General features: G+C 54.0%; 7 protein-coding genes across 7 annotated transcripts; 3 read left to right on the top strand and 4 right to left on the bottom strand.

Moving 5' to 3' along the window:
* Positions 1-667: 667 nt before the first annotated feature.
* Positions 668-1706, top strand: PV07_05330 (uncharacterized protein). The gene is made up of 3 exons (XM_016392214.1): positions 668-936; positions 1002-1243; positions 1306-1706. Exons 1-3 carry the CDS (start codon positions 742-744, stop codon positions 1379-1381), a joined length of 513 nt encoding a protein of 170 aa, XP_016249733.1. The 5' UTR covers positions 668-741; the 3' UTR covers positions 1382-1706.
* A 104-nt stretch (positions 1707-1810) lies between these two features.
* PV07_05331 (uncharacterized protein) lies at positions 1811-4977 on the top strand. Its single transcript, XM_016392215.1, has one exon. It carries the CDS (start codon positions 1909-1911, stop codon positions 4180-4182), a length of 2274 nt encoding a protein of 757 aa, XP_016249734.1. The 5' UTR covers positions 1811-1908; the 3' UTR covers positions 4183-4977.
* Positions 4978-5249: 272 nt separating this feature from the next.
* PV07_05332 (uncharacterized protein) lies at positions 5250-9210 on the bottom strand (the record flags this gene model as incomplete). The annotated part of the gene is made up of 5 exons (XM_016392216.1): positions 5250-6088; positions 6151-6965; positions 7024-7164; positions 7304-8680; positions 8926-9210. 5 exons carry the CDS (start codon positions 9208-9210, stop codon positions 5692-5694), a joined length of 3015 nt encoding a protein of 1004 aa, XP_016249735.1. The 3' UTR covers positions 5250-5691.
* A 705-nt stretch (positions 9211-9915) lies between these two features.
* On the bottom strand, positions 9916-11820 carry PV07_05333 (uncharacterized protein; the record flags this gene model as incomplete). Its single annotated transcript, XM_016392217.1, has 3 exons — positions 9916-10040; positions 10093-10569; positions 10626-11820. The coding sequence occupies 3 exons, from the start codon at positions 11818-11820 to the stop codon at positions 9916-9918; spliced, it is 1797 nt and encodes a 598-aa protein (XP_016249736.1).
* Positions 11821-12531: 711 nt separating this feature from the next.
* On the bottom strand, positions 12532-15070 carry PV07_05334 (uncharacterized protein). The gene is made up of 2 exons (XM_016392218.1): positions 14543-15070; positions 12532-14496 (listed from the first exon to the last, which is right to left on the bottom strand). Exons 1-2 carry the CDS (start codon positions 15027-15029, stop codon positions 12662-12664), a joined length of 2322 nt encoding a protein of 773 aa, XP_016249737.1. The 5' UTR covers positions 15030-15070; the 3' UTR covers positions 12532-12661.
* Positions 15071-18910: 3840 nt separating this feature from the next.
* On the top strand, positions 18911-21002 carry PV07_05335 (uncharacterized protein). The gene has a single exon (XM_016392219.1). The coding sequence runs from the start codon at positions 19049-19051 to the stop codon at positions 20756-20758; it is 1710 nt and encodes a 569-aa protein (XP_016249738.1). The 5' UTR covers positions 18911-19048; the 3' UTR covers positions 20759-21002.
* On the bottom strand, positions 20980-23048 carry PV07_05336 (uncharacterized protein; the record flags this gene model as incomplete). The annotated part of the gene is made up of 5 exons (XM_016392220.1): positions 20980-21825; positions 21906-22045; positions 22151-22362; positions 22476-22720; positions 22791-23048. 5 exons carry the CDS (start codon positions 23046-23048, stop codon positions 20980-20982), a joined length of 1701 nt encoding a protein of 566 aa, XP_016249739.1.
* Positions 23049-23397: the final 349 nt, after the last annotated feature.

Consider the following 23397-nt stretch of genomic DNA (forward strand, 5'->3'; position numbering starts at 1 on the left):
GGTACCAAATCTCTAGTCATTGTGGCCAAGTAAACTACCGAGTAGTATTCGACTCAAGTCGGAGGGCTCGCCGAAGTCCGAATTTCATCATCGCCATGTGCAGATCAACGGCGGAACAGCACGGCTCACGACGCCGAAGATGGGCTTTGGGGGTTCAAGCTGCATCGATTTAGCCTGTTAGCTGTGCTGGTTGGGCCTCTCGAGGCTCGTTATTCCCATCGACGAGGCTCGTTCGACGACTCTATAGATATATTGAAGGACTTCGACACAATTACATGCGCAGCACTATTCCTCAGTGGCAGGGATGATGTTTGGGCCACCTTTCGATCTTCTTTCCTAGAGGACGGCACGGTAAGCTGTCTCGACATCTTCGTCTTCCATTTGGCGTATACAACAGCATTGGACCGTGTGGTTTTCATTGTGTGTGTGTTCGAGGTAGACAAACTAACTTAACCCTCTGCAAGTAGGGTCGACACCATGGTTGGCTGGCTCCTTTGCCGCCTGCCCACCATATCGGCCCCCATCATCCCTGTTCTCCAGGACGCCTTGTTGCTTCATGAGCCCCAAATTGGGTGGCTGTGCCAATCATGGACAGCCGCCCCCTGGAACCTCAAACGACAGATTGAGGCGCAGTGCCCGGCTGGCAACGACTTTTAATGCCCGTCGACAGCCTTGGGTCAATGCTCGCCCTACTCAAGTCTTTCGTCTCTTTTCCTGAGCGCGCTGGGACAAATAGACACCATGAACGCAGCCATAGCAAACTTCAATTCCGGCCAGGGGCTCGGAGGTTTAACACAATATGCGTGGATCGGCTCAAATCTCGTGTTTGTGGCGAGTGCCGTCGTCACTTCCTTTGCCGTCATGCTGGGAGATCCTTTCAACCACTTCGATTCCCACCCGACTTGGATGTTTACCAACTTTCTTTCCTTTGCAGTCGTGAGTGATGCTGCTCGGAGCCAACACCAGAGGGGTTTCCCCAGGATTCTGACTCTCGGCACCAGGCCACCTTCAACATTTCCATCACCGGAAGCATCTCATCGCGCTTTCGAAATGTGGCAGACAGCGTGCCTGAGCCGGGCTATGAAGACAAGCGAATTCTGAACATGAAAACCGCCTTCTACCTCAGTATTGTCATCGGCGCAGCATTTGCTGCTGCGACAACCTTCCTTGCCATTATATGGGGACGCGCCGCGTCTGAGAGCATCGCTTTCGTGGTGCCTTGTACGTTCGGGGTCCTCGCCGTGTCTGTTCCCACCAACTCCTCGATAATCTGTTGACAAGGAACTAACGAACCGAATCCTGTAGGCTCCTTGACGTGGCCTCACTTCTTGACAACCTTAAGCGATTCAAGGAGGAAACCACGGCGGTGGAATTGGAATGATAGATTGGCGAGGTGGTGGGCTTGGAGAAAAGGGTCTTTATATAGAACGCGAACCCCCAGTTTGCCCTCTTTGGGCCGGTGAATCGATCTCATTGCGGAGGACTTTTCGGCCTCGATTTTGGCCAATGGTTCATCGTATTTCTTGCCATGTGGCGACAAGATGTTCACTGCAATTCTTTGGGGCGAAAAAATATACCTGTCGACGGCCTACACCGCTGACAAACCCCATCTGTATACATATCGTGAGAGTATTCGAGCACCACTAACCTCGCTTTCGGGGGCGCTCAGCCACACCTGTGCGGCTGCAGCCCAATTAACCGACTCACCACGTCATGTGAAACCGTGGGCGCCTGGCCCCAGGAGAAGTTGTTGTTTTGATAACGACCGTTTGTTCTTGGGTAAAATGGCTGACCATCTTGCAACTGGTTCGCCAGATCGAAGAAGGCCTTTGCCTTGATTACGCTGAATGCTATATTCCATGTTCCCGGCACCAACTACAGCACGTCCAGACCAGGCCCATTGCCGAGATGCTGAGCTGGTGGCGGAACTCATCCCGCCAATTGCAGCCCAATAGCCAGAGTCAACTTCGATGCGCCAGATTCGTCGAAATCGAGCGGGCGGTACGCAGAGCGCGGAGCAGGGGCGAGAGGGACACAGATTTCATGAAACTCCATTCCAGCTACGCGGAACTCGATCAATGCGCACGCAACAAGTGTAGGGCCTGTCGAGTTGTTCGGCAGGCTCTGTTGCTGTCCCAGATTACCGGCGAGGATGTCGAGAGGATGGAGAGAAGAGATGTCCCCGTGTATGTCAGATTGTCAGGAGGAGAACCCTCGGATGAACCTCGACCTCGCGGTCCGTCGACGCTACAGGTCCGTCTGGGGGTGGCGCAAGAGAGCAGCGTGTTGGTGAACATCGCGCTCACCATCAATATTAACCCTTCATCGCTGCGAGAGGATCCGTTCGACTCGGCCATTCCTCAAATCAAATCTTGGTTGCAAGAATGTCGCGAAGAACACCAGTGCAGCCACCTTACTCAGTCCAGCGAGCACCCCAGGCGGCTGATCAAGATTGTGTCCGAGACGATATTGAGGTTGGTCGACACCTCCGAGTTGCCAAAGAACGTCAAGCTCAAGTATGTCGCCTTGAGCTACTGCTGGGGCGAGGGGCGTTCGAAAGGCAGGACCACGCCGTGCAATCGGGACAAGCGAACCGTCTTTTTCGAAATGTCGGCGCTACCAAGGACCATACGACATGCTTTGAGATTGGTCCAAGCTCTTGGGCTAAAGTATCTGTGGGTCGATCAAGTCTGCATTGCCCAAAAAATCCAATGGGACAAAAAACCTGTACCTCGAGAGGATGATGATAATGATGGTGGAGGTGATGGCTACGATGACTGCGAAGGCGACGGCTGCAAAGCCTGCAGCAGCGATGCGGGCGAGGATTGGAACGCAGAAGCTTCGAGGATGCATGTCATCTACGGCAACGCCACCTTGACTCTTTGCGCCTGTTCAAGCAAAAGTTCATGGGATGGGCTCATTTGGCCTCGGAAGGCCTGGACTTACAGCGTCATCCCATTCTTCTTCGAAGGCCAGTGGCTCGTGAACTACGACACGAGTCTCAACGAGGTGAGGGCAACCGCACCGCTGTCCAAACGAGCGTGGACTCTGCAAGAGGAACGACTTTCCCCCAGGCTCTTATACTACTGCGGCCAGAGAGTCTACTGGTCTTGCGTCGAGAAGCAGCACACAGAGATCGCCACGCTCAGTGCCGGGACACCCAATGGTGGCGGCACGCCTTTCGAACGCCCGGATGAATTCAAGCGAATGAGCGCGGCCCAGGTCTTTATCAACTCTCGCTTCGCAGGGGATAGGTCTCGCTTGCACCAAGAATGGAACGATCTTGTGGAGGCTTATTGTCCACGAGAGATAACAGAAGCCACGGACAGATTTCCCGCGATCTCTGGCATGGCCGCACAATATCTTTCGACCTATGTCACCCAAGACCGCAAGGTTCTACGCCAGGAATATCTTGCCGGTCTTTGGCGCGACACCTTTGCGGAAGACCTGGCGTGGTCGGTGACGGCTGCCACAAATCCAATGGAAGCTCTGGTGCATATCGCACCGAGCTGGTCCTGGGCGTCCCTTCCTGTCGGATCTCGTGTCAACACAAAGCAGAACTTCCAGCGGAGCAACGACTTTGAGTTGCTGGGTAGTCCTGATCGCAGCGAGAATCCTACTGGAACTGAAGAAAAGGACCAAGAGATTGAAGACAAGATTCTGCATGCTTGCCAGGAGGGAGCGAAGACGACACGGGTCTCTGTGAGAGGTCGTCTACGACGAATCATATATCCCGAGTCGGAAAAGATTGACTGGTCCGAGTTGACAACGGCGCGTGGTGGCAAGAACAAGTACAATCTGTCCAAGTACATTTCTCGCCACGTCCACGCACGAAACCCTGCGAGTGGCCAGATCGTCATATACGAGCCAAACAGGCAACCAATTGAAGGGCAATTGGACTATGGTGTTCCTCCTCTGGGGCACAACAATGACGGCTCCAGCCCGGAAATCCACGTTGCGACAGGTGTGGAGAGGGACTTGTATGGCTTGCAAGTAGGCCAGAGCACAATGCTCCTGCTGCAATTCAGGCTGTGCTGCAAGAGACGGCAGGACACAAACAAGACAGACAGCAACACTGGAACTCAGACCTGGGCGACGGTCTTCCGGCGAGTTGGGATCTGTCGCAATGTGCGAGCGACTTTCTTTGAGGGAGCCGAGTTGGTCCAGCTTGAGCTCGAATGAGGCTGAGGCACTATGATATCGAGCCATGAACGGGAATATGCGGCACTTTCCACCAGCATTGAAAGAAGGGGTATCGATATGGACTATCTGTATCTGGTTCTCTTTCACTTTTGGCTCATGCAGAGAAAGCGTTGACTCGACGCAGGAACCGATGCAGCCTGCGTCGACTTCACTGACTGTCCCCCGCATGTCTTGCTTCGCTGGGCGCCATTCACTATCTTCACTATCCCCATGACGAGAGCAGCCCTTTGAAGATGCGAAGGGCTCTATAATGTGAGTTGAAAGTGAGAGCGTCCTCAGCACAAGCACGGCAAAGTCTTCCTCCCAGGCAAGAGTGCAGAACAATCCCTTATCACCCTCCCTTCTCGTCTCATCACACGCCACGATGCTGTCTCTGCTCTCCTCGAGCACCTCCCTTTGTCTTCTTGGCACTGCCTGCATCGCTCAAGAAGTCAACTACACATGCCCCGGACCCAGCTGTCTTGGACATTTCACAGAATACCCCGGGCCCCCTTCTCAGCCGGCAGATTCAACCAGCGACCGCCAGGCGTATTGCCGAACGTCTTGAACTCGTCCGCCGTCGAAGACGCAGTGTCGCGCGTGAAGAAGCAGAATCTCCGTCCCAGACTTGTCCCGGCTCTTTGAGAATGCCTTCCCCGACACCCTCGACACGGCGATCCGGTGGCACGGCGTCGCGGGCGACAACTCGGCAGCACTGACGGGCTGGGACTGCTCCACAGAGCGTCAGCGCCGGGAACGCGAGCGATTTGGACGCCGCCCCCGCCGTGGGTTTCGTGGGCGATACGGCCTGTTTGGCCAGATTATGCTCGACCTCGCGGGCAGGAAGCCACAATGTGTCTCTTAACTGAGTCCTATCAGTAAAGTCCATCAACAATTAAAACTGGGGGGCAAAAGGGCTGTTGTAGTAGATGGAAAAGATGCGAAACAGAGAGATATCCTCCAGACTCAATCTCCCGGAGTGGTTGCTCTCAAACCTTCCCTTTTTTCCTTTCTCGTGCTTGAATTATTACTATGAAACTGTCTATTATCTATAGATGCAGAATCGGCACTATCAATCCTGCCACCCCTCCAATCCCATGTTCATATTTCGTACATGGTATCATTGTTCGTTTCAAAACCATTAGTCCATCCCAGAGCCTGAGCTCGAGTTCCGCGTCCCCTGCCAGGCTAGACGCTAGACGCGCCTTTCCCAAGGTGCCCGCCATAGGTAAACAATTAGAAACCGACATCGTCTATGTTGGTGGTGTTACAAAGTCGTAAATCGCCAATCGTCAATCATCAAAGGTCGTAAGTCGTCGTCGTGCTTGTTAGTTGTCAAGGCCATTAACAGTCCAGAACTTGGCCGTATAAGCCACCACCAATGAATGACCCGGGCCGGTCCGTCAAGTTCTTCTTCGCAGTGTGCCCGGCCTTTATCGTCCCCGGACGCTCCAGAGCTCACTGCTTGCTGCGCCTGCGCCGACAAGCGCATTGTACAACGTGCTTGCGCTATGCTAGGCGTTTGGTGAAGCTGATGCCGCAAGTGTCACACGCCCGTCTTTTCGCTGCTCGCTCTCTGTGATGCCGCTGGGGATTGGACATGCGGCCACGACGGCCGCACTCACAGCTCACACGGCCCTCTTCTTCGTCTGCATCGGCATCGGCGTTGGCGTCCTTGTCGTCATCATCCTCATCGTCGTCTTCTCGTCTTCTTCGTCGGCCTCTTTTGGGCCTCCTAGAGGACCGTGGCGGCGGCGGCGGCGGCGGCTGTGGTGAAGGTGACTGCGTCCGTGGAGAGTTCGATCCCGAATTTGGGGATTGAGCAGCGGCTCTACGGAGACCGAAGCCGTCAAGGTCCATAGGGTCGCCTTCGTCGGTCGGCTCCCGATCCACGAGATCAATATGCCTGAGAGAGGAAGCGCGCAGGTTAGTGCTTGTCACGAGAGGAGTGCAAGAAAGTTCACTTACGCCAGGTTTTGGATGTTGATGGCGTGTGAGCAGGCGAAGGAAGGCAAGGAATCGGACAGGAGTCTCTCAAAGCTTCCTGCCCTGACGTGATACCTTTGGTCTCCAATGGCGCAGACCCGACTGTGCTGCTGAGCCGCCCATTCACGCTGCTCGGCAGGAAGGTTGCCCGTCATCTGGAGTCTTGAGAGCGGTACCAGCAGCAAGAACCAGCCCCAGGAATGGGCATTTTGGCGATGGATCAAGTCGGCGTCACGCGTTCCGAGCGAAGGATACCGGATCTTGCTCTCGGGAGTGGCGGCGCTCCGGGTGCCTACAAAAAAGGGCACCGAGGCGCAGATGTCGACCGCCAGCTCCGTCATCGAGCTGATTGCTTTTCTCCTTACCCCCTTGTAATCAATGCCAGCCACCTGCCCACTCAAGAATGCGAGCTCAGCGATGGTGCTGAGCAGCATGATACGAATGTGTCGGTAGCAGTTCCACACCGATGCCACTTGGATGTCATGATAGATGTGGACCATGCCGTGATAGCCAAGGTCGTTGGTATAGATGGAATCCTTGTGAAAAGAATATTGCCACCACGACGGCACAGTCTTGGGCCAGCAACTCAATCCATCGTCGATGTCTAAGCCTTTCTGCAGCTGCTGCCAACATGGCGGCTGCGGATATGAGTCTCGATTGCGCCTGAATTCGTCGAGGAAGTCCGAAACTCGAATGGCTTCTCGAGTGAGTTTCGACCCAGGGTCATTCTCGCAGATAAACACGTGTCTTCCCAGGATTTGGGTTGCAGATTGCGAGGTCTCGATGCAATAACACGCCTGACGAGGTCCTGAGTTAGTAACGGGACGGAAACTTCTGCAGCTGCAATATACGTACGATCTGATGTCTTGCTGCAGAGAAAACGCGGTTAGACAGGGCATCTGGAAACGGCTCTTTGCTGCGCAATTCTAGGACTCTCTCCAAGCACCCCATCTGAGCCTTCCTGAACGGACGCTGCTCCTGGAGACATATGCAAAGCTATAATAGCACGCAAATGTGTCAGTACGAAGGCAGAGGAGGGAGTATAGACGAAGCGGAATGCTTCGACCCAGGCACTGTAGCGCGCATTCATTCCATCCTGGCTGGGGGTGGTGTAACGAGGAAGTGAGCAACATACTTCATAAAACTCAGACAGCAACTCCGAGACAATGAGCTCATCGCTTGATACACTTTCTTCTGCGTCTGGCGAGGTGAGTTGCGCGAGCATGCGCTGCGACGAGGCATGGATCAACCTCGCGCGATCAACAGCGGGCTCAGATTTGTGGAAAAGGCCATAGAGGACCAGCGACAGAGCACGAAGGGCGGAATCAAGAACCGGATGTCTTTTGGACGCCTTTAACAGCAGAGTGGGGAGTTCGTCGAGATAACTGGTCACCGTCTCCGGCCGCCGGGAAGAGGTGACGAACCAGGCGAAGAAGGTGAGAGCCGTGCCTTCGATGGGCAGCTCCGGACCCGGCAGCTGCAATGGGACGTTCTCTGATCTGGGGCTGGGGGGTGCGTTGACATGTTCCACCGGAGCATCTTCCACAGACTCAGGCATCCGAGGTGTACCAACAATCTCTAGTGGTGTATCTGCCTCCAGATCTAGGTCGATGGGCAGGGCTTCTGTACCGCTCCGTTCCAACAGCGCTCTTCTGCTTGGACCGGACGTCGGAGTTGTGGCATTCTGTGATGACGACTCTCTACTTGATCTAGCAGCTTGATCCGGCGTATTCTGGGAAGGCGGATTCGTGTTCTGCTCCGAAGCCTGAGGTGAGGCCTTCTGGGGCGTTCGATTTCTACTTGGTTCAGGAGCGTCGTCCCGATGAACCTGCGGTCGCGCAATCGCTGGAGCCTCTTGGTTTGTTGTAGGGGCTTGCGGCTTGTCATTTTGTGGTGGCGGAAGTCTTCGAGCTTCTTCATTCGCGCTAGATGTTTGTCCCGCATCGTGATTCTGGGAAACCTCGGGGGTCCCGCCAGTGGAATCAGTGGCACTTGCTGTGTTATCATGCGCCGGGGAAGCTCTGCGAGCCTCCCGGCTTGTTTCGGGGGCTTGAGCCGTGTTAGCCTGTTGTACTATAGCCTTTTCGCTAGAACCCGGGGTCCGGGCTGTGACATGCTCTTGCAGAGAAGAATCTTTCGAGCGTCCTCCCATCCGTTGTGGTGGCTTCTTAGTTTGGGCGCCACGTGCATGATCCTTCCAGTCTCGGGATTTTTGCTCCGGCGGTTCAGTATGTCGGCCTCTATCATTTCGTAGTTGTGTTGGCCGTGAAACGCGTGGTGTATAGTATATGGTGCTATCCTCCGGTGGGGCAGGAGCCTGCTCGTTCGATATGGGAATTTGAGCTGGGCTGGTCTGCTGTTTTTGTGAAGCTTCTTGGGGCGTGGTATGGGGTTGTTGTACGGGGACGGGGGTGGCGGTACTGATTTCAAAGCGAGATCCTTGAGTTCCGGAGGGCTGTTGATTTGGAGAACATACGAACCCGCCTGGTGCTACATGTTCAAGAGATCCATTCTGTTGTTGTGAGTGTCCTTCATCATCATAGTGCGATGGTCAAGATTAAGGGGGGCCATTAGAGTGAGGTTGCAACTCAGTAGGGGAGCTGTTGGGTGGTATTAAAAACTGTTGAGGGCCTCCATTGTCCTGCGGTGGACCCCAACGCAATGCACTGGTGTCTTGTACCGGAAAACTCTGTGTTGGATCTAGGTTCTTGTCCGATGATGGGAAGGACTGAATGCTGTTATTGTTTTGCATAGCACCTCCATTTGATCCATAAACTCGGGTTGGGCCACTCTGTTGAGTCGGGACTCGGTCGCTAGACCTGAAGGCTGGCACTGGCTTGTCCTGTTGTACTTGAAAACCTCCAGGTACTCGATGGCTTTGTGCTGATGCTGGAACTGAGCCGTTGTGTGGTACATGATATCCTTGAGGTACTCGACGGCTTTGTGCTGATGCTGGAACTGAGCCGTTGTGTGGTACGTGATATCCTTGAGGTACTCGATGGCTTTGTGCTGATACTGGAACTGAGCCGTTGTGTGGTGCATGATATCCTTGAGGTATACGGTTGCCTTGTGGTGGAGCGTTTACAATTGGCCTGAAGGGTTTGGTGTGTTGTTCATGAGGTCCTTGAGGCGCACCATTTTCTTGTGTGGGAACTCGAGGGTTGGACATGAAGATTCGAGCTAGGTCATCCCGCACTGTTCCAAGCGCCAGTAATCCCTGAGCTGAAGTATAACCCACTGCTCGAAGTGCCCGGAATCCCTGAACCTCAGTATAATCCAGTGGACCCGACATGCTCGACAAGGTAGTTGCCGCAATGGCAACGCCGTTAAGTTCAATGTGTCTTTCTGAGTGTAACAAGAGGGGAGAGTCTGTGACAGGGCTGCGTAGTGTAAGTCGATATGGATCAACGAATTAATATGATGCACAAGATCCCTCTGGATGCATTGAGCTCTGCGTCCAAAATCCTTAGGAGGTGCGCCAGGAGAAGCTTAAATGCCCCGCTTCGCCAAGCTTATTACCCCGCCCCGGGGTGGCTGGGAAGGCCCGTTTCACCTGCCAGAAGAGGTTAGATTAGGGGAGATATCTCCAGTCAATTGGCCAGGTTGCCGCGCAGCAATTTCGGCGAGAGTTTGACCGCCTGTCCCATTGACTCCAGGACCTCGCAAAGACTCGAGTCTTGAATATTCGCTGGAGTTGGACCTTTCGGTGGTCCTCGAATATGTTGCCTCATCGCCTCTCCTCCAGAGCTATCCGACCATCTTCACACCCTCAAGAGGCTTTCCTATCACGTCGGATTGAATGGAAAGAGCTACAAACCGCGACCACCAACGCGCTTGAGCGGCGGTGCCTCCAAACATCCACAAGCCGGGAGCTAGGATCTGGTCAGTAGGGCGGTGCTAGTGGTCCTTGGCAGGCTAACTTACCTGCTGGCTTCATCACGTTCCGAACTTCCCCTTCTTCGTCCAGGCCCCAAAACTCGCTTAGTTTCGAGGCTAAGTCCTTCCCGACAATCTCGGCGACCTGATTTCGGTAGTCGTGGTCCTGCCCGGTTGCAATCACCACCACGCCCCCCTCGAGCTCGCTTCCATCTTGAAATCTCAAGCCCTTGGGGGTGAAGGTGGTAATTGGCACACCGGATTTAACCTTGATTTCGCCTCTCACAACGTGGGAACAAGCCCCAATGTCTATGTAATAACCACCGTAGCGCGACAAGATGTTGTCCATCAGGGGAGTCTTTCGATCAACCCGGAACCCGGCGCGCTCCAGGTCGTCGAAGCGTTCTTGCTCCTGGCTTGCGGCAGCTTCGTGGATCACCTTCAGAATGTCACGGAGGATCTTATTGGGGCGACAGGCCACCAACGCATCTGCATCAGCGGTGGGGATGTTGTTGTTGTAAAGACCTGCAGAATGGTTGATCAGTAGGTCTTCAACGATTGCATCGCGTGGGTGTCCTTACCCTGCTGTCCCTTGACGATCCACTCGATTGGGTATATGGCGGTCTGATTTCGCTGAATCATGGTGACAGAACGCAGACCTGCCCGATACATGTCTTCAGCAATATCATGCGCTGTGGTGCCTGACCCAATGACAATACCGTCCTTGGTTGCCCAGTCACGGCTGTGCTTGTACGCCCCCGAATGCACGAGTATGCCCTGGTAGTGGTCCGTTCCGGGATACCGTGGGTCGTTGTCGATGCTCACACCGGCACCCGTGGCGACGACAAGATGTCGGCAGACGAGCTTCCGCCTTTCGTTCCCGTCAATAGTGACGTCCAGCATCCAAGTCCGGCGCTCGGAATCCCAGGTCGCTCCGGTGGTGTCCGCACTTGTCCAGAGGTTGATGTTGTACTTGCTGACATAGTTCTCAAAGCCTTCTGCCACGATTTTGCCAGGCAGTAACAATGGGTCATTGGCCTTCCATGTGCGTTCGAAGGGAAGATTGTTGTATTCTCGGATGGTATGTTGTCTCACTGACTCGTACCGTTGAGTCCAGTTCTTCCCCACTGAGAGTCGCTTCTCGAGAAGCACGTAGTTTATTCCAAGCGCACCAAGTCTCCCTGCGACTGCCAGACCGCATTGACCTGCTCCTATCACCACGACATCAAAATAATGTTCGCCATCCCCTTTCGTTCCGTGTTCAGCAACACCGTTGACCGTACCATTGGCAAGCGTGTTACCCGCCATCGGAGGAACATCAGGGTGTCCGAGGTCAGCAAAGTTGTCCAGAACGGTCACAAGCATCCAGATTTTCCACTGCCCGGCCTCATCTGGAATCAACGAGGCCGTACCTGTGCAGTTCCCCATGAGGCCGCCTTCTTGCTCCGTGATGAATGTGAACGGAATATCGACCCAGGAGCTCGTTGGAACAGGTTTGGTGATACGTCCGGTCTTTGTCTTGATATTTGTGACATTTTTAGCCTTGACTTGAGTGGTCCACACCTCCGCGATCTTTTCCGAGCTATAGAACGTTCGTATCTGACCCGTAAGCGCGAGCCAATCTCTCCATAGTGCCGTGCTGTGCAGGCCGTTTACATCCAAATTCTCTAGGAGTTGTTGAGCCGACTTTTGGATTGTCTCCACATCGACATGCTCTGGAACTTGTTGCGAAGGCAAGCTGCCTGGGAGTTTGTCTAGGTCGTATCCTGGTGCCATAGGGTAGATCAAGGTGGATGTCACGAAGGCACTGGATCTTCAACGGAGGTTTTGGAGGGAATAGTCTGATTAAATGGCTATTGTGGATGCACTGCAGAATGGCCGACTGGTATGCACCAGTCGAAACTAACTCTAGATGATATAGCACTTTGTATCTCGGCATGTAAGTTCGGGTGTTATTATTGACGCATGAATCGTCGATTGCCCGTCAGATTCAATGTGGGGGAAGTTCATCGCCCTGTACATATTGGAACCGAGGCCGGATCGTGGAGAAAAGCAGTCAGACTTATCCCGCAGCTGACCCCAGCTCTCCTCGTACAGCCATAAGACGAGGCTGCCGGGAAGCACTTTTAGATGCCGGCATCCGAGTCGCGGTGTCTCACTATGTTCTCCTCACGTCAATGAAGGAAATAGAGAATACTTTCTGGTCGCTTTGGAACGAATATTCCTCCGGAGCAAGGCACACCTCAGTTATGTGGACGAGCGACGCAATCAGAGTCACTCAGAAAATATATTCTCAGATTACACAAATACTCGAATGGACGCTCCATGACTGGGATGTGCGTTCTCGAAGTCAAAAAATTCCGGCAGCTGCAACGCTCGACTATCGCTCAAGACATCTTCGTTGACCTCAAGTAGTCAACGATAGCGACGAAATGGCCAAACAATTATCAGTCGAGCCTTTACGGTTCGCCTCCTGCAACGCTCCAACGGAGCATTTCTGATGAGCTACGTACCCAGCCTCACTATCCAGAGGAGTTGCCAGTCGTCTGAACACGAAATCCCCATTCATCGCGCCTTTACTGCATGCGCATGGCCCCCGGAACCTCAAGGTCCTGCCTCAGACTATCGTGATCTCCCTGACAGGAAGCGTCGAACGTTGCAAAGTCTGAAAGTTCGGCATATCAACTTCAGCGCGGCCGACCCTGACAAACTCATCCTCTTTGTTTCCGCTCGGAACCAGCACCAACCCAGCTGTTCTTAGGCCGTCCGGGTCTCCCTCGTACATGATCAGGGGCAGGAACTTCGCCTCGACATCACTAAGCGGATCGAGCCAACGGCATGCCTCGTCGAACATGTCATCTACGTCGCATTCACCCTTGAATTCTCTGCCCCGTTCGCACCAAATGCCCCGCCGAGCAAGCCAGGGGAATGGCGTGGTGTCCACCGAAAGAAGATAGACGATGGAACCATGGCCACCGATCATATTTCGCCTGGTCTTATCCTCATTCGTCAGCGTGTGAGGTGTAGTCGAAATGAGCACAGAAAGGAGCTTCGCCGTGACGAACAGCCTTCCGCCCTTGACTTCGCCGTAGGGGCCGCTAAAGGGCTGGTGATCGATTTCGACGCGCGTGATCTTGGTGCCGACAAGGGCTGTATTTTTCCGGTAGTCGCATCTGCCTCCCGGCAGCATTTTCTCACGAAAATGAAAGTAGATTCGCTTGTGGCATTGGCATATCCACGACCATGACGGCCCGGAGAACCCCTCGGGGTCGAAGTTAGTGGCACCTCCTGGAACCTTCACACCCCGTGTGTTCCAGAGGTCTGTGGTCCAGAGGAGTCCGAGCATGAGATCACTTTGCCACAGTCCAGCTGCGTACTGATCGCCTGTTTCCATATAGCTCGAAAAAGCTTGTGCAAGACCAGAAAGAGCCGGGAGAACGTCGCTTTTCATCTTCATGTTCCGAGACGTGAATTGCTCCACCTGGGCATACCAGAGATGCAAATAAGGGTTTCGTCCCGCGTCAGCCGGAGCTCCTGATAGAGACGGGTGGATATGCATTCTCAGCTGTTGATTATCACCAAAGCGTTCATGTCGATACGGTGTGACTTCTGAGCCCATAACGTTATCGAGAGAGGCTGAGCAACAGAAGCAAAGCCAATAGACTCCCTTAGCACCATATGTGAGTCTACGCCTCGACAGCTGCTCTTCCTGAAGAACCCATGCTCGCTTGGCCAGGGGTGTGTTGATGACCTCGTATTTGTCTCTGGAATTCAGCCCCATCAAACTAACATAGTAGCCCTTGCAGGGTGGAACATCGGACGGATCAAAGAGGCATAGCGGATAGGTTAACAGAGGGTTCTGGGAGTGGTATAGTCCAAGATCGTCGTTCGATGCCCAAGCTGCCGCGATTGTGAATGTCGCGTTGCCGAAATACTGCGCCATGCGCTGCGATTCTTTCGCCCAATCGTCTTTGTCCTTCTGGATGATGCTAGTATTGTCGATCCAGAGATATCGGATGTGGAATTTGCGCGCAATGTCGACAGCATCCCTGAAGGTTTTTGGCCACGTTGCTAGCTGTGGAAGCTGGAAGACGTTAGAACGGCCTGTCTCTGGGCTTTGGCCTGATCCGGTGTGTCTAATCACGTCCAGAGGCTTCGTTCCTCCCCAGCAGTGGCTGAGGCAGATGTATTCACCGGTCTCGCCGTGCCCAGGCTCATAAAGGACAGGCTCCATACCATCTTCCCTGACGTCAATCACTCGGGTCGGCAATGGTGGAATTGCTTCAGTCGTAAAACTTAGAGTGGCGCAACTCGGATGATTTGAAAGGCAGTTGTTGTACCACAATCTGGCAAGCTCGAAGGTGTCGTTGGATTGGGTAGAGTTGTCAATCTCGAGGAGCTGTTTGGACTCCCAAAGCTCGTAGATACGGGATGTCAGCCGCGCGAAAGCACCTTGATCGTCAACGCTCCAGTTCTCCAAGGACTATACGCAACATACCTTCGGGGACCTGAACTCTTTGTAGCGTTCTAAAGAATTTACCGCAGAAGACATAGACAAAACTTTCCACGTCGAACCACATATTAGAAGCGAATTCCGCACGGCGACTTGCAAAGACCCTCCATACAACAGGACACGTCCTGGTAATGCTGGAGGGTTCGGGACTGTCGGCTTGGGCGAGGTGAGCAGGCGAAAGCGGCGATTCCTCTCCCGCAGAAACTGAATCAATTTTGCCCTGCTCAGGATCGCTTGATGGCTCATTGAAGGCAAACCACAAGGCAGCGCAGAAGTAGCAACCGGCATCTTTGGATTGGGCTAGATGTTGGAAGTCGGCATGATGGACGTAGAACTTTTGCTCCACAGAGGAAATGTCGTATTTCCTGCATGTCTCGAAGACACTGTTGTTAGGATTTTGCGCATAAGCACTGGCCTCGGCGATCTCTTCAAACCATTGGAAACGAACATTTGAACAGTTGCGACACAACATGGCGACAGATTTTTCAGAGCGGAATCTGACTTGGACTGAAACTATCTCCTGGGTATTTGGTTAAATCATGAAGAAATCCAGCACTTGACTGGATATCTGTCAGGTAACCAGTCATGAGCATTTAACAATTGGTTGTGTGGTAGGAGCAAACATTGTCTGATCACATTGCAAAATGGGCTGATGTGGCTTCGGCCTCGTGGTTCAATCGACAAACTGAGTTCTTCGTTTGGTACGCCGCCAATTTTGGCTTCGGCTAACGCAGACGATTGGTATCACAGTTTCAGAGCTTCAGCCGCTCTACTTGGCCTCGCGAGAAAATTAGCTATGGAGTGACTTTCTCGATTTTCTGGTAACAATAGCCGACAGCGCAGGTCTGCAAAGGGAAATGCCTCCGGGGCCACAGCTGAATGTCGTGTTCGGGCAAAATAGACACTGGCAGATGGTGGATATGCAGTCTGAATCCTTAGATACTATGTAAAACATTCATCTTACAGCGGCATATCGCACTTGTAGGGAGCTGCTGGCTTGGGCGGGAATTCTCCTCCACCAAAACAGAAATCCGAAAAGGCCCAGAGAGCATGCAGATGCCAAAGTTGGTCTGCAAATGCGGTGGTATTGCAAATTTTAGTTCAAGATATTGGATGAACTTGTGGCAAAGTCCTCTCAAAACGCACTCCGTTCCAGAGCCTTCATCATCAAGGACCTTTGAAGATGTTCTGCTCTGATCGTGACTTAGCCGGAAAGCCACAACATTGAATCCCACAGAATATGGTCCGAAATCAGGACTAGTGTCCACCCCGACCTGGCTGTTTCGTCGGTCTTGGTACTGACGATCTCCCGGTTGCTGTCGCCTTGGTTGACTGTGTCTGCTGACTGGCGCTCTGTGGTTGCTAGCTGGTGGTGGATGAAGATGGAGCCGGCGTGGTACTTGACGCCGACGTAGAGCTTGTTGTGGTGCTGCCGCCACTCCCGCTCTGCTTCTGAACGGATGCCTGAACAACTTGCCCAGCTGTGTTGAAAACAATATCTACCAATGCATTGAGGGGAGCATATGAATACGTCTTCTCGATAAGACCACCAGACAGTGTCTGACTGACTCCCGTGTCGGTCATGTTCGTCAGATAATTCCCAACGATTGTGCTCACCCCGCCGACCTCCTGCACGATGTTGCCAAGATTGTCGATCAAGAATGAGAGTGTCGTTCCTCCCTGAGTGATGGAGCCGAGGAGGCCGTCCACAGCCCCCACAATGGGCTCGAGTAACGATGTGACATTGTTGATGGCAGAGATCAAGAGGGGGTTGAGGTCTAAGGATTCGAAAACTCGGTTGACGATGTCGACGAGGTGTCCCAGACGGACGATCAGTTCAAGCTCTGCGTCGACGTCCGATATGGTGAGGTTGACTTCTTGGATGGAAAGGGCGACGCCAGCATTCAGTGTGACAAGGGACGCCACTTGGGCGTTCAAGTTGATGTCTGCCCGTAGATCGTCGACATCAAGTTCAATGCGACCAACAGAGAGGGTTGGCACGTTCAGGTAGACATCTGGAGGAGTAGAGGAAGCAGAGGCTGGACTCGGCGTCAGCGTCGCCGAACTCGACGATGTCGAGCCGCTCCCGCCCGGCGTTGACGAGGTGGTCGTTTGCGCCAGAACTTGCTCTTGCAGCAGGAACAAAGAGACGAACGTGAGAAGCCGGAATATTGAGCGCGCCATGATGTTCTCACCTGACGGTGGAGGAGAAAGAGGCAGGAATCGACGCCCATCCCGCACTCTATATCATCCGCCCCAGGCTCTCCCTCCTCATGGAGAATCCCACCTTCTGGCCATGGCCAATTTCTCGACCAGGCATCGCTAAACAACAAATCTCCCATGTCCAGGAAAATTGTTCGCTCCCTTGTGGGATGCGATGGGTCTCACTCTGGACCAAACGCGGGTGGGCGATCTGCGCCGATCCCTGCAGATGGGTCTTTCTCCAACCGGTTTTCTGCATCGCTCCCCATGTTTCAACGGTCCATTGCGGTAAAGGGCTGATCTGCCGAGATTGCAGGTATGGAACGCCCATGGTTGTTCCTGGATTAGGCCTTGCGAAAACAGGTCTTTACCCATGTCGCGCGAACCGACTTCTCCAAGCACCAAATGAGATGCGGAAAGTGACCCTCGAGAAGTCCAAAACTGGTGAGTCTGGAAATTGAATTGTCGAAAGGGAAAAAAAGGAGGGGTTGTCGCCGCCGCGGTCCTGCAGGGCTTGTACAGAGTCGAGTTCTTACAATCTCTTTGAATCTTTGAACTAGAGCGTGAAATAACTCAACTATCAGAGTGTCTTCGCTGTTCCCTTGATGCCGCTCCTCTCGACATTTGCATCCATCAGGTTGTCATGATTCCAATACTATTATGCTCGTTAATTCTGGTCCTATTCCAGTTTGGCACTTGCCAGACGGCCTCCTCCAGTGATGGCTATACTGGCTACTCGCTTAGTGTAACTGGCAACGACACTGACTCTGCAGTCTATGAGACCGAGGAGACCGACACCTCCAACGGCGCTGTTTCCAATGCCAGCACTCCGCCTGACGTTTTCCTCAATGCGAGCGTCTCGGTCGGCGAGATCGACATTACGGTCAAGAATTTGTCCGCGAAAATCAACATCGATGCCCAAGTGCTATCCCTCCTTCAGTTCAACGCTGGTGTTGATCTGAGCATCAATGCTGTGCAGCTGAGCATCCAGAACGTATCGGCAAGAGTAGAGCTCGAGGCACGGCTCGAGAATCTGGTACTTATGATCAACGACACGCTCAACTCGATCGATCTGAACCCCGTGATTGCCACGCTGGGGTCGGATGTTGGCTCCCTGGTCGACACTGCCCTAGGCGGAAGCAGCACGAGCAGCAGTAGCCCTTCTTCATCAACGAGTGGCCTGTCAGCCCGCTCGGCGCTTCTCGACGAGGGCATCCTCTATTCGATCAACGACTACAGTGGCAACACGCACACAAACCGGATCCTGGACCAGGGTGGCAATATTGTTGATCAGAAACTGCACAACGATGGATCAGTATTTTCGTCCCAGGTGGTGGGATCATTCTGGCACGATATGACGTTTACCGGCCACGAGCGGGCAGTCCTGTTCAACGGCCAGAACGCGAAGGAGTCGGAATACTCATATACGCCGTTTAACGGCTTCAGCTCGATTGCTGCTATCTATCAGGATGCGGAAGGCAACGTTCTGGGGACGAGGGTGTTGAGTGAGATCGAAGGCGGAGGATCAAGCACGATTGCTGACGACTGAATCGGATATAGGACTTCCTCCAGCTGTCTGTTTTAGCACGAGATGAATGTGAGAAGGGATAATGCTTTTTTCAAGACACCTGGGCTTGCTGACTTGTGGTATGGTCAACTGTTTTGTACAAGTGCCTGTACTGTCGCTTTGTCAACAAGTCCACCGAAACTCTGGATGATGATGCCTGGCCCAAAGCGCCGTTATACATAGCCACCTCCTAAGCAGGTGAAGCATTCAAATATCGAAGACTGGCCTTCGCTCTGAGATGACCCAGTTAGAATGATATGCCACCAGTGAGATTTTTTGGAGCCCATATTCTAGAGGGGGAAAATTGGTCGCGCGAGGACATAGGAAAGGTCGTTCGACGCTAATTTGGGCCTTAGCAAGGGCCATTTATTAATACGATGGAGCAGACAGATCAGGATCAAGCGCGTGTGCGAAACTTGCGCGAGCTTCATGCAGTCTTCACCTTCGAGGCCTATCGTTCGATGCTGACATGCATGCCGAGTTCACTACCAGAACTACCCAGGTATTCACTCAGCCTTACCAGTAAACACGGCAAACACAGCAAACATGTTTGCAGCCTTCACGTGTTTTCCCAAATTTCAGGTACGAGATGTGCATGGTCAACCCACGACGTCAAAGGTTGTGAAATAATTCGAGTGTTTTTCCCTCGAAGAAACAGCTGGGTGTAAACTCCGAGATGCAGCGATTGCGATGAGTTGAATGTTCTCGCGTACCGAGTCACCATGTCTTCGCATTACACGACCGAACCTCCTCCAACTGCCTCAGTCCTTCTCCATACATCGGCTGGTCCTCTCACAATATCTCTGTTCGCGAGCCAGACACCCTTGACATGCAGAAACTTTCTGCAACATGTCCTCGACGAGGACTACAACAACAACATTTTCCATCGCGTCTCCCCCGGCTTTGTCATTCAAACGGGTGATCCCACGGGCACCGGCGAAGGTGGACAAAACATATACGAGGACAGGGAATTTGAACGATATGACGAGGACTGGGCGCGGCTGACGGGGCGAGAAGAGGGAGAGAAGATCAAGTTTGGAGATGAAATCCACAGCAGGCTGAGGTTCAACAGGAGAGGGTTGGTTGGTATGGCCAAAGGCACTGGAGACGGAGCGGGATATGGAAGCCAATTCTTCATCACGCTAGGAGACTGCAGAGCTGAACTAGATGGCAAGTGCACCATGTTCGGCCGCGTTGAGGGCGAAGGCATCTACAACGTGGTCAAAATCGCGGAAGGCGAGCTGTTGGAGGGGAGTGAGAGACCCATGTACCCGGAAAAGATTCTCAGGGTTGAAATCATCGAGATGCCCAAGGGTGACGCATGGCAAAAGATGCGGAAAAGAAACAAAGTCGCGGAACGCACTGTGGTAGCTCCCGCGAAGAAAAAGGCACCCAAAAAGAGGGGCGGGAAGACTCTACTCAGCTTTGCGGGAGATGAAGGCGAGGATGATGCCGGCGCAGTCGCCGTGCGACCGAAGAAGGCCAAATTCAATCCCACATTGATCGATAGCGAGGACGTCCCTGAACCGAAGAAGAAAACGAACGGCACTACTCCTAGACCCTCCGCAGTCGAGAAACCGCAACGAAGATCACTTTCACCCACCATCCCGCAAAAGCGTAAGGCAAGTGTGCCATCACCGACCAAATCCCCATCACCAGTCCAGCGCCGAAAGCCATCATTCCACGACCCATTGGGCCAACTTCCCCTCCGCGACCCAGAATCACCGTCCCGATCACCCACACCGGACGAACAACCTTCAGCTTCCAGAACATCTGCACTAGAAGCAGAGATCGCCGCCCTGAAAGCATCCATGCGCCGCAACGTCGACAACAATGCCAATGGTTCCATCGCTAAGAAGTCGGCCCTAGAATCTCTGATCCCGGCAACAAGCACGAGAGGTCGCAAATGGCCTCGCCCAGGCGAATCCAGCGCGCGTGACGAGGCCAAGGCGCTGAAGATGCTGAACGCCTTCAAAGCACGGCTGGAATCTGCCGATGCACAGGGCAAAGCTCACTCTTCAAAACCCGCCAACGATGTCAAGGATCACAACGACCGCAACTCCTCATCGATCCCCTCAGACCTAGTCGCCGCACCGCTTCCCACTAAACACGATGACGACGAAGAGGCGGCGCTGTGCGACCTGCACTTCATAGCAAATTGTCAATCGTGTTCGAGGTGGGACGACCCGAACAACGCCGAGGCCGAGGAGTCTGAGGATGATTCACAGTGGATGAGCCACTCGCTGTCGTTCGCCAAGGACCGGCTCGGCAAGGATCTGAATTGGAAGAGGAAGAACGAGGAGGAGCTGGTGGTGATTGATCCACGGGAGAAGGAGAAGGAGTTGAAATTAGAGAGAAGGCGCGAACGAGACAAGGACCGGGATAGGGATAGAGACCGGGGAAAAGGGAAAGGCAAGGAAAGACGCTGGTAGCCTTGTAATACCAATTGGAACCGGGAAGGATCCAAGCCTTCTCAGTGCGGCTATCAAGATCCACGAACATTTACGATTTTGGAACGTCTCCGAGGGTAACACTGCGCAGTGAAATGCCGCTTCCTTCGCGTCTGGCACACAAACCATGACTACATACATACATATATCAAAACATCCTGGCTCCTCAAGCATACTGCGCTGTGCAGAGGGAGTACCGGGTTTCACCGCTCGACATAGAAGGCCAGATCGACCGACTCGCCCTGCGTCTCCTTCTCCTCGGCCTCGGTCTCCAGCCTGGTGAAGCCGTTGCCTAGGACGCCGCGCCAGCGGTTGCGCGAGCGGTAGCGCACGTCCCAGTCCTCGCCGCGGATCTCGCGCAGGATGACCTCGCGGTAGAGCAGGGCGCTGCCGGGCCAGGTGGCGGTGACGCGGCCGTCGACGCGGTGGTTCTTGTACCAGCTCTTGCAGGCGCCCGTCCAGGTGAGCGTCTGGTGGATCTCGTCGCCGTACGCGACGAACTCGTCGGTCGCGTCCTGGCGCGGCGCCGCCGAGTGCACGTCCTCGCCCGCGATCTTGTGCAGCCACTTGACGATGTACTCGGCCGTCCAGGTCATACTGGTGATCAGCGTGCCGTGGCCGACGGTCGCGTTCGGCCCCGTGAACAGGAAGTAGTTGGGGAAGTCCGGGCACGCCACGCTCAGGTAGCTCTCGGGCTCGTCCTTCCACTTCTCCGCCAGCGTCATCCCGTTGCGTCCCGTCACCGGGTAGTGGGGGACGTGCGAGACGTCGAAGCCCGTGGCGCACACGATCACGTCCAGGTCGTAGTGGCCCCCGGATTCCGTCTCGATGCCTGTCTCGGTGATCCGTGCGATGGGCGACTTCTCCAGCGACACCGTGGGCAAGAGGAAGGCCTCCAGGTAGCCTTCGCCGGGGGTCAGGCGCCGACAGCCCAGCGTCCAGTTCGGGATCAGCTTCTCGCAGAGCTCCGGGTTGTTGTTCAACGCGGCGCGCATCCGCTCGACGGTGACCTCGGTGGATTTGGCGTTTTGGACAGAGCCTTTGCGGAACTATACGCCCATGGCAGGGAAGAATCAGCACCAACCCAGCCTTGAAAGAAATGATAAAATCATATAGGGGTACCACATACCAGCCTGAATCCTTTGTTCATGCCATGCTGCAACATCTTGCGGTAGGCCTTGTGCTTCTCTGGGTTCCGAAACCTCCTCTTGTCGCTCTTCGTGTATCTCGGGTTGAACTTGCTTCCCACCTCTCCATCCGCAGGGTCCACTTCCGTCATATCGACACCTTCGTCGCCATTTGTCATTTCCTGATCCTCGGTCTCCTCAGCATCGGGCTCGCCGTCGCCGCCGACTCCGAGAGCCTCGCCTAGACTCTGGGTGATCCAAGTGGCTCCCCGCTGGAAGCTCACCACCTGTGTGCCGGGCAGCTTGGCCATCTGGGGCAGGATCTGGATGGCGGATGATCCATTGCCAATGATTCCGATTCTCTTGTGCGAGTAGTCATAGGAATGATCCCAGCCGGCCGAATGCACTTTGTGGCCCTTGAAAGTCTGGAGGCCGGGTATATCTGGCCAGTTCCATTGACTATTGGGACAGTGCAAAGACTAGATCAGCACCTTGGAACCGTACCCGGAAAGGCACTGCTTGACATCTGGCAGTCCCGGATCAAGATTTTGAGACAAGAACAAGCAACTTACCTGAGAAACCCCTGCGCCGAAACAAGAACGTCCGCGAACTCATCCCTTTCCTCCTGTCCATCCTTCCGGACCCGGATCTTCCATTTCCCTTCCTCTTCCAGCCAATTGAGGGCAACCACTCGAGTGTTGAACTGAATGTCCCGCTTCAGGTTCCACTTGTTGACCACTCCCTGCACGTATTCGAGAATCTCCGGGCCGTCGGCATAGAACTTGGACCAGTTGGGATTCGGGTCGAACGGAAATGCCTAGCTCAACGAGAGAATCAACGGCCTTGGTCCCTCTTGAAACACCAGCACAAGACAGGGGTAGACTGACATAGATATGCGCCGGCACGTCGCATTGCACGCCCGGGTACGTATTGACCTTCCACGTCCCGCCGACGTCGTCGTTGGCTTCGAAGATGACGTGGTCGACGAACTCTTGCAGCTCCGGCTGCTCGTGCTGGATCTTGTGGGCAAAGATCAGGCCCGAGAAGCCCGCCCCGATCGTGGCCACGCGGAGCTTGCGCTTCTTATAGGCATATTGGTCCGAGATGGGGACCCAGATCTCCTTCAGTCGGTCAGGGGAGACCATATTCGGAGCAAGATCGTGAGCAACACAACAGAGAAGGGCGCGAGTCTTTGGAAAGCTCTGGCTGGGAACAAGGACAACCCGAGCTTATACAAACCACGCACAAAGTCACTGACTCGAGCAACACGTCCGATGTCGAATTCCGTGGTAATGTGTCTCTTCTCCTCAGGTCCGTGAATTGGAGAAGTATATCTTGCCTCGGCGAAATCAATATACTTATCACGCCGGCGACTTCCCCGCATTGATTCCTCTATCAGGCCGGTCGAGAGCCATTCACTGGCCATGCTCTCTGTTCAGTGGTCAGACAGGATGCCGAAGTGCCACAAATAATGTGGAAGATGACATGAGACTT

The sequence above is a fragment of the Cladophialophora immunda genome (genome assembly GCF_000835495.1).
Source record: "Cladophialophora immunda strain CBS 83496 unplaced genomic scaffold supercont1.3, whole genome shotgun sequence".
Taxonomy (NCBI): domain Eukaryota; kingdom Fungi; phylum Ascomycota; class Eurotiomycetes; order Chaetothyriales; family Herpotrichiellaceae; genus Cladophialophora; species Cladophialophora immunda.

What these genes read in the sequence shown, in the direction of transcription:
- PV07_05330 (XM_016392214.1), top strand. Translation starts at nt 742, where the DNA reads ATGAACGCAGCCATAGCAAACTTCAATTCCGGCCAGGGGCTCGGAGGT. An exon ending in ACTTTCTTTCCTTTGCAGTC is followed by an intron (nt 937 to 1,001) that starts GTGAGTGATGCT and finishes TCTCGGCACCAG; the next exon opens with GCCACCTTCAACATTTCCAT. An exon ending in ACGTTCGGGGTCCTCGCCGT is followed by an intron (nt 1,244 to 1,305) that starts GTCTGTTCCCAC and finishes CGAATCCTGTAG; the next exon opens with GCTCCTTGACGTGGCCTCAC.
- PV07_05331 (XM_016392215.1), top strand. Translation starts at nt 1,909, where the DNA reads ATGCTGAGCTGGTGGCGGAACTCATCCCGCCAATTGCAGCCCAATAGC.
- PV07_05334 (XM_016392218.1), bottom strand. Translation starts at nt 15,029, where the DNA reads ATGTTGTGTCGCAACTGTTCAAATGTTCGTTTCCAATGGTTTGAAGAG. An exon ending in AAGAGTTCAGGTCCCCGAAG is followed by an intron (nt 14,497 to 14,542) that starts GTATGTTGCGTA and finishes TTGACGATCAAG; the next exon opens with GTGCTTTCGCGCGGCTGACA.
- PV07_05335 (XM_016392219.1), top strand. Translation starts at nt 19,049, where the DNA reads ATGTCTTCGCATTACACGACCGAACCTCCTCCAACTGCCTCAGTCCTT.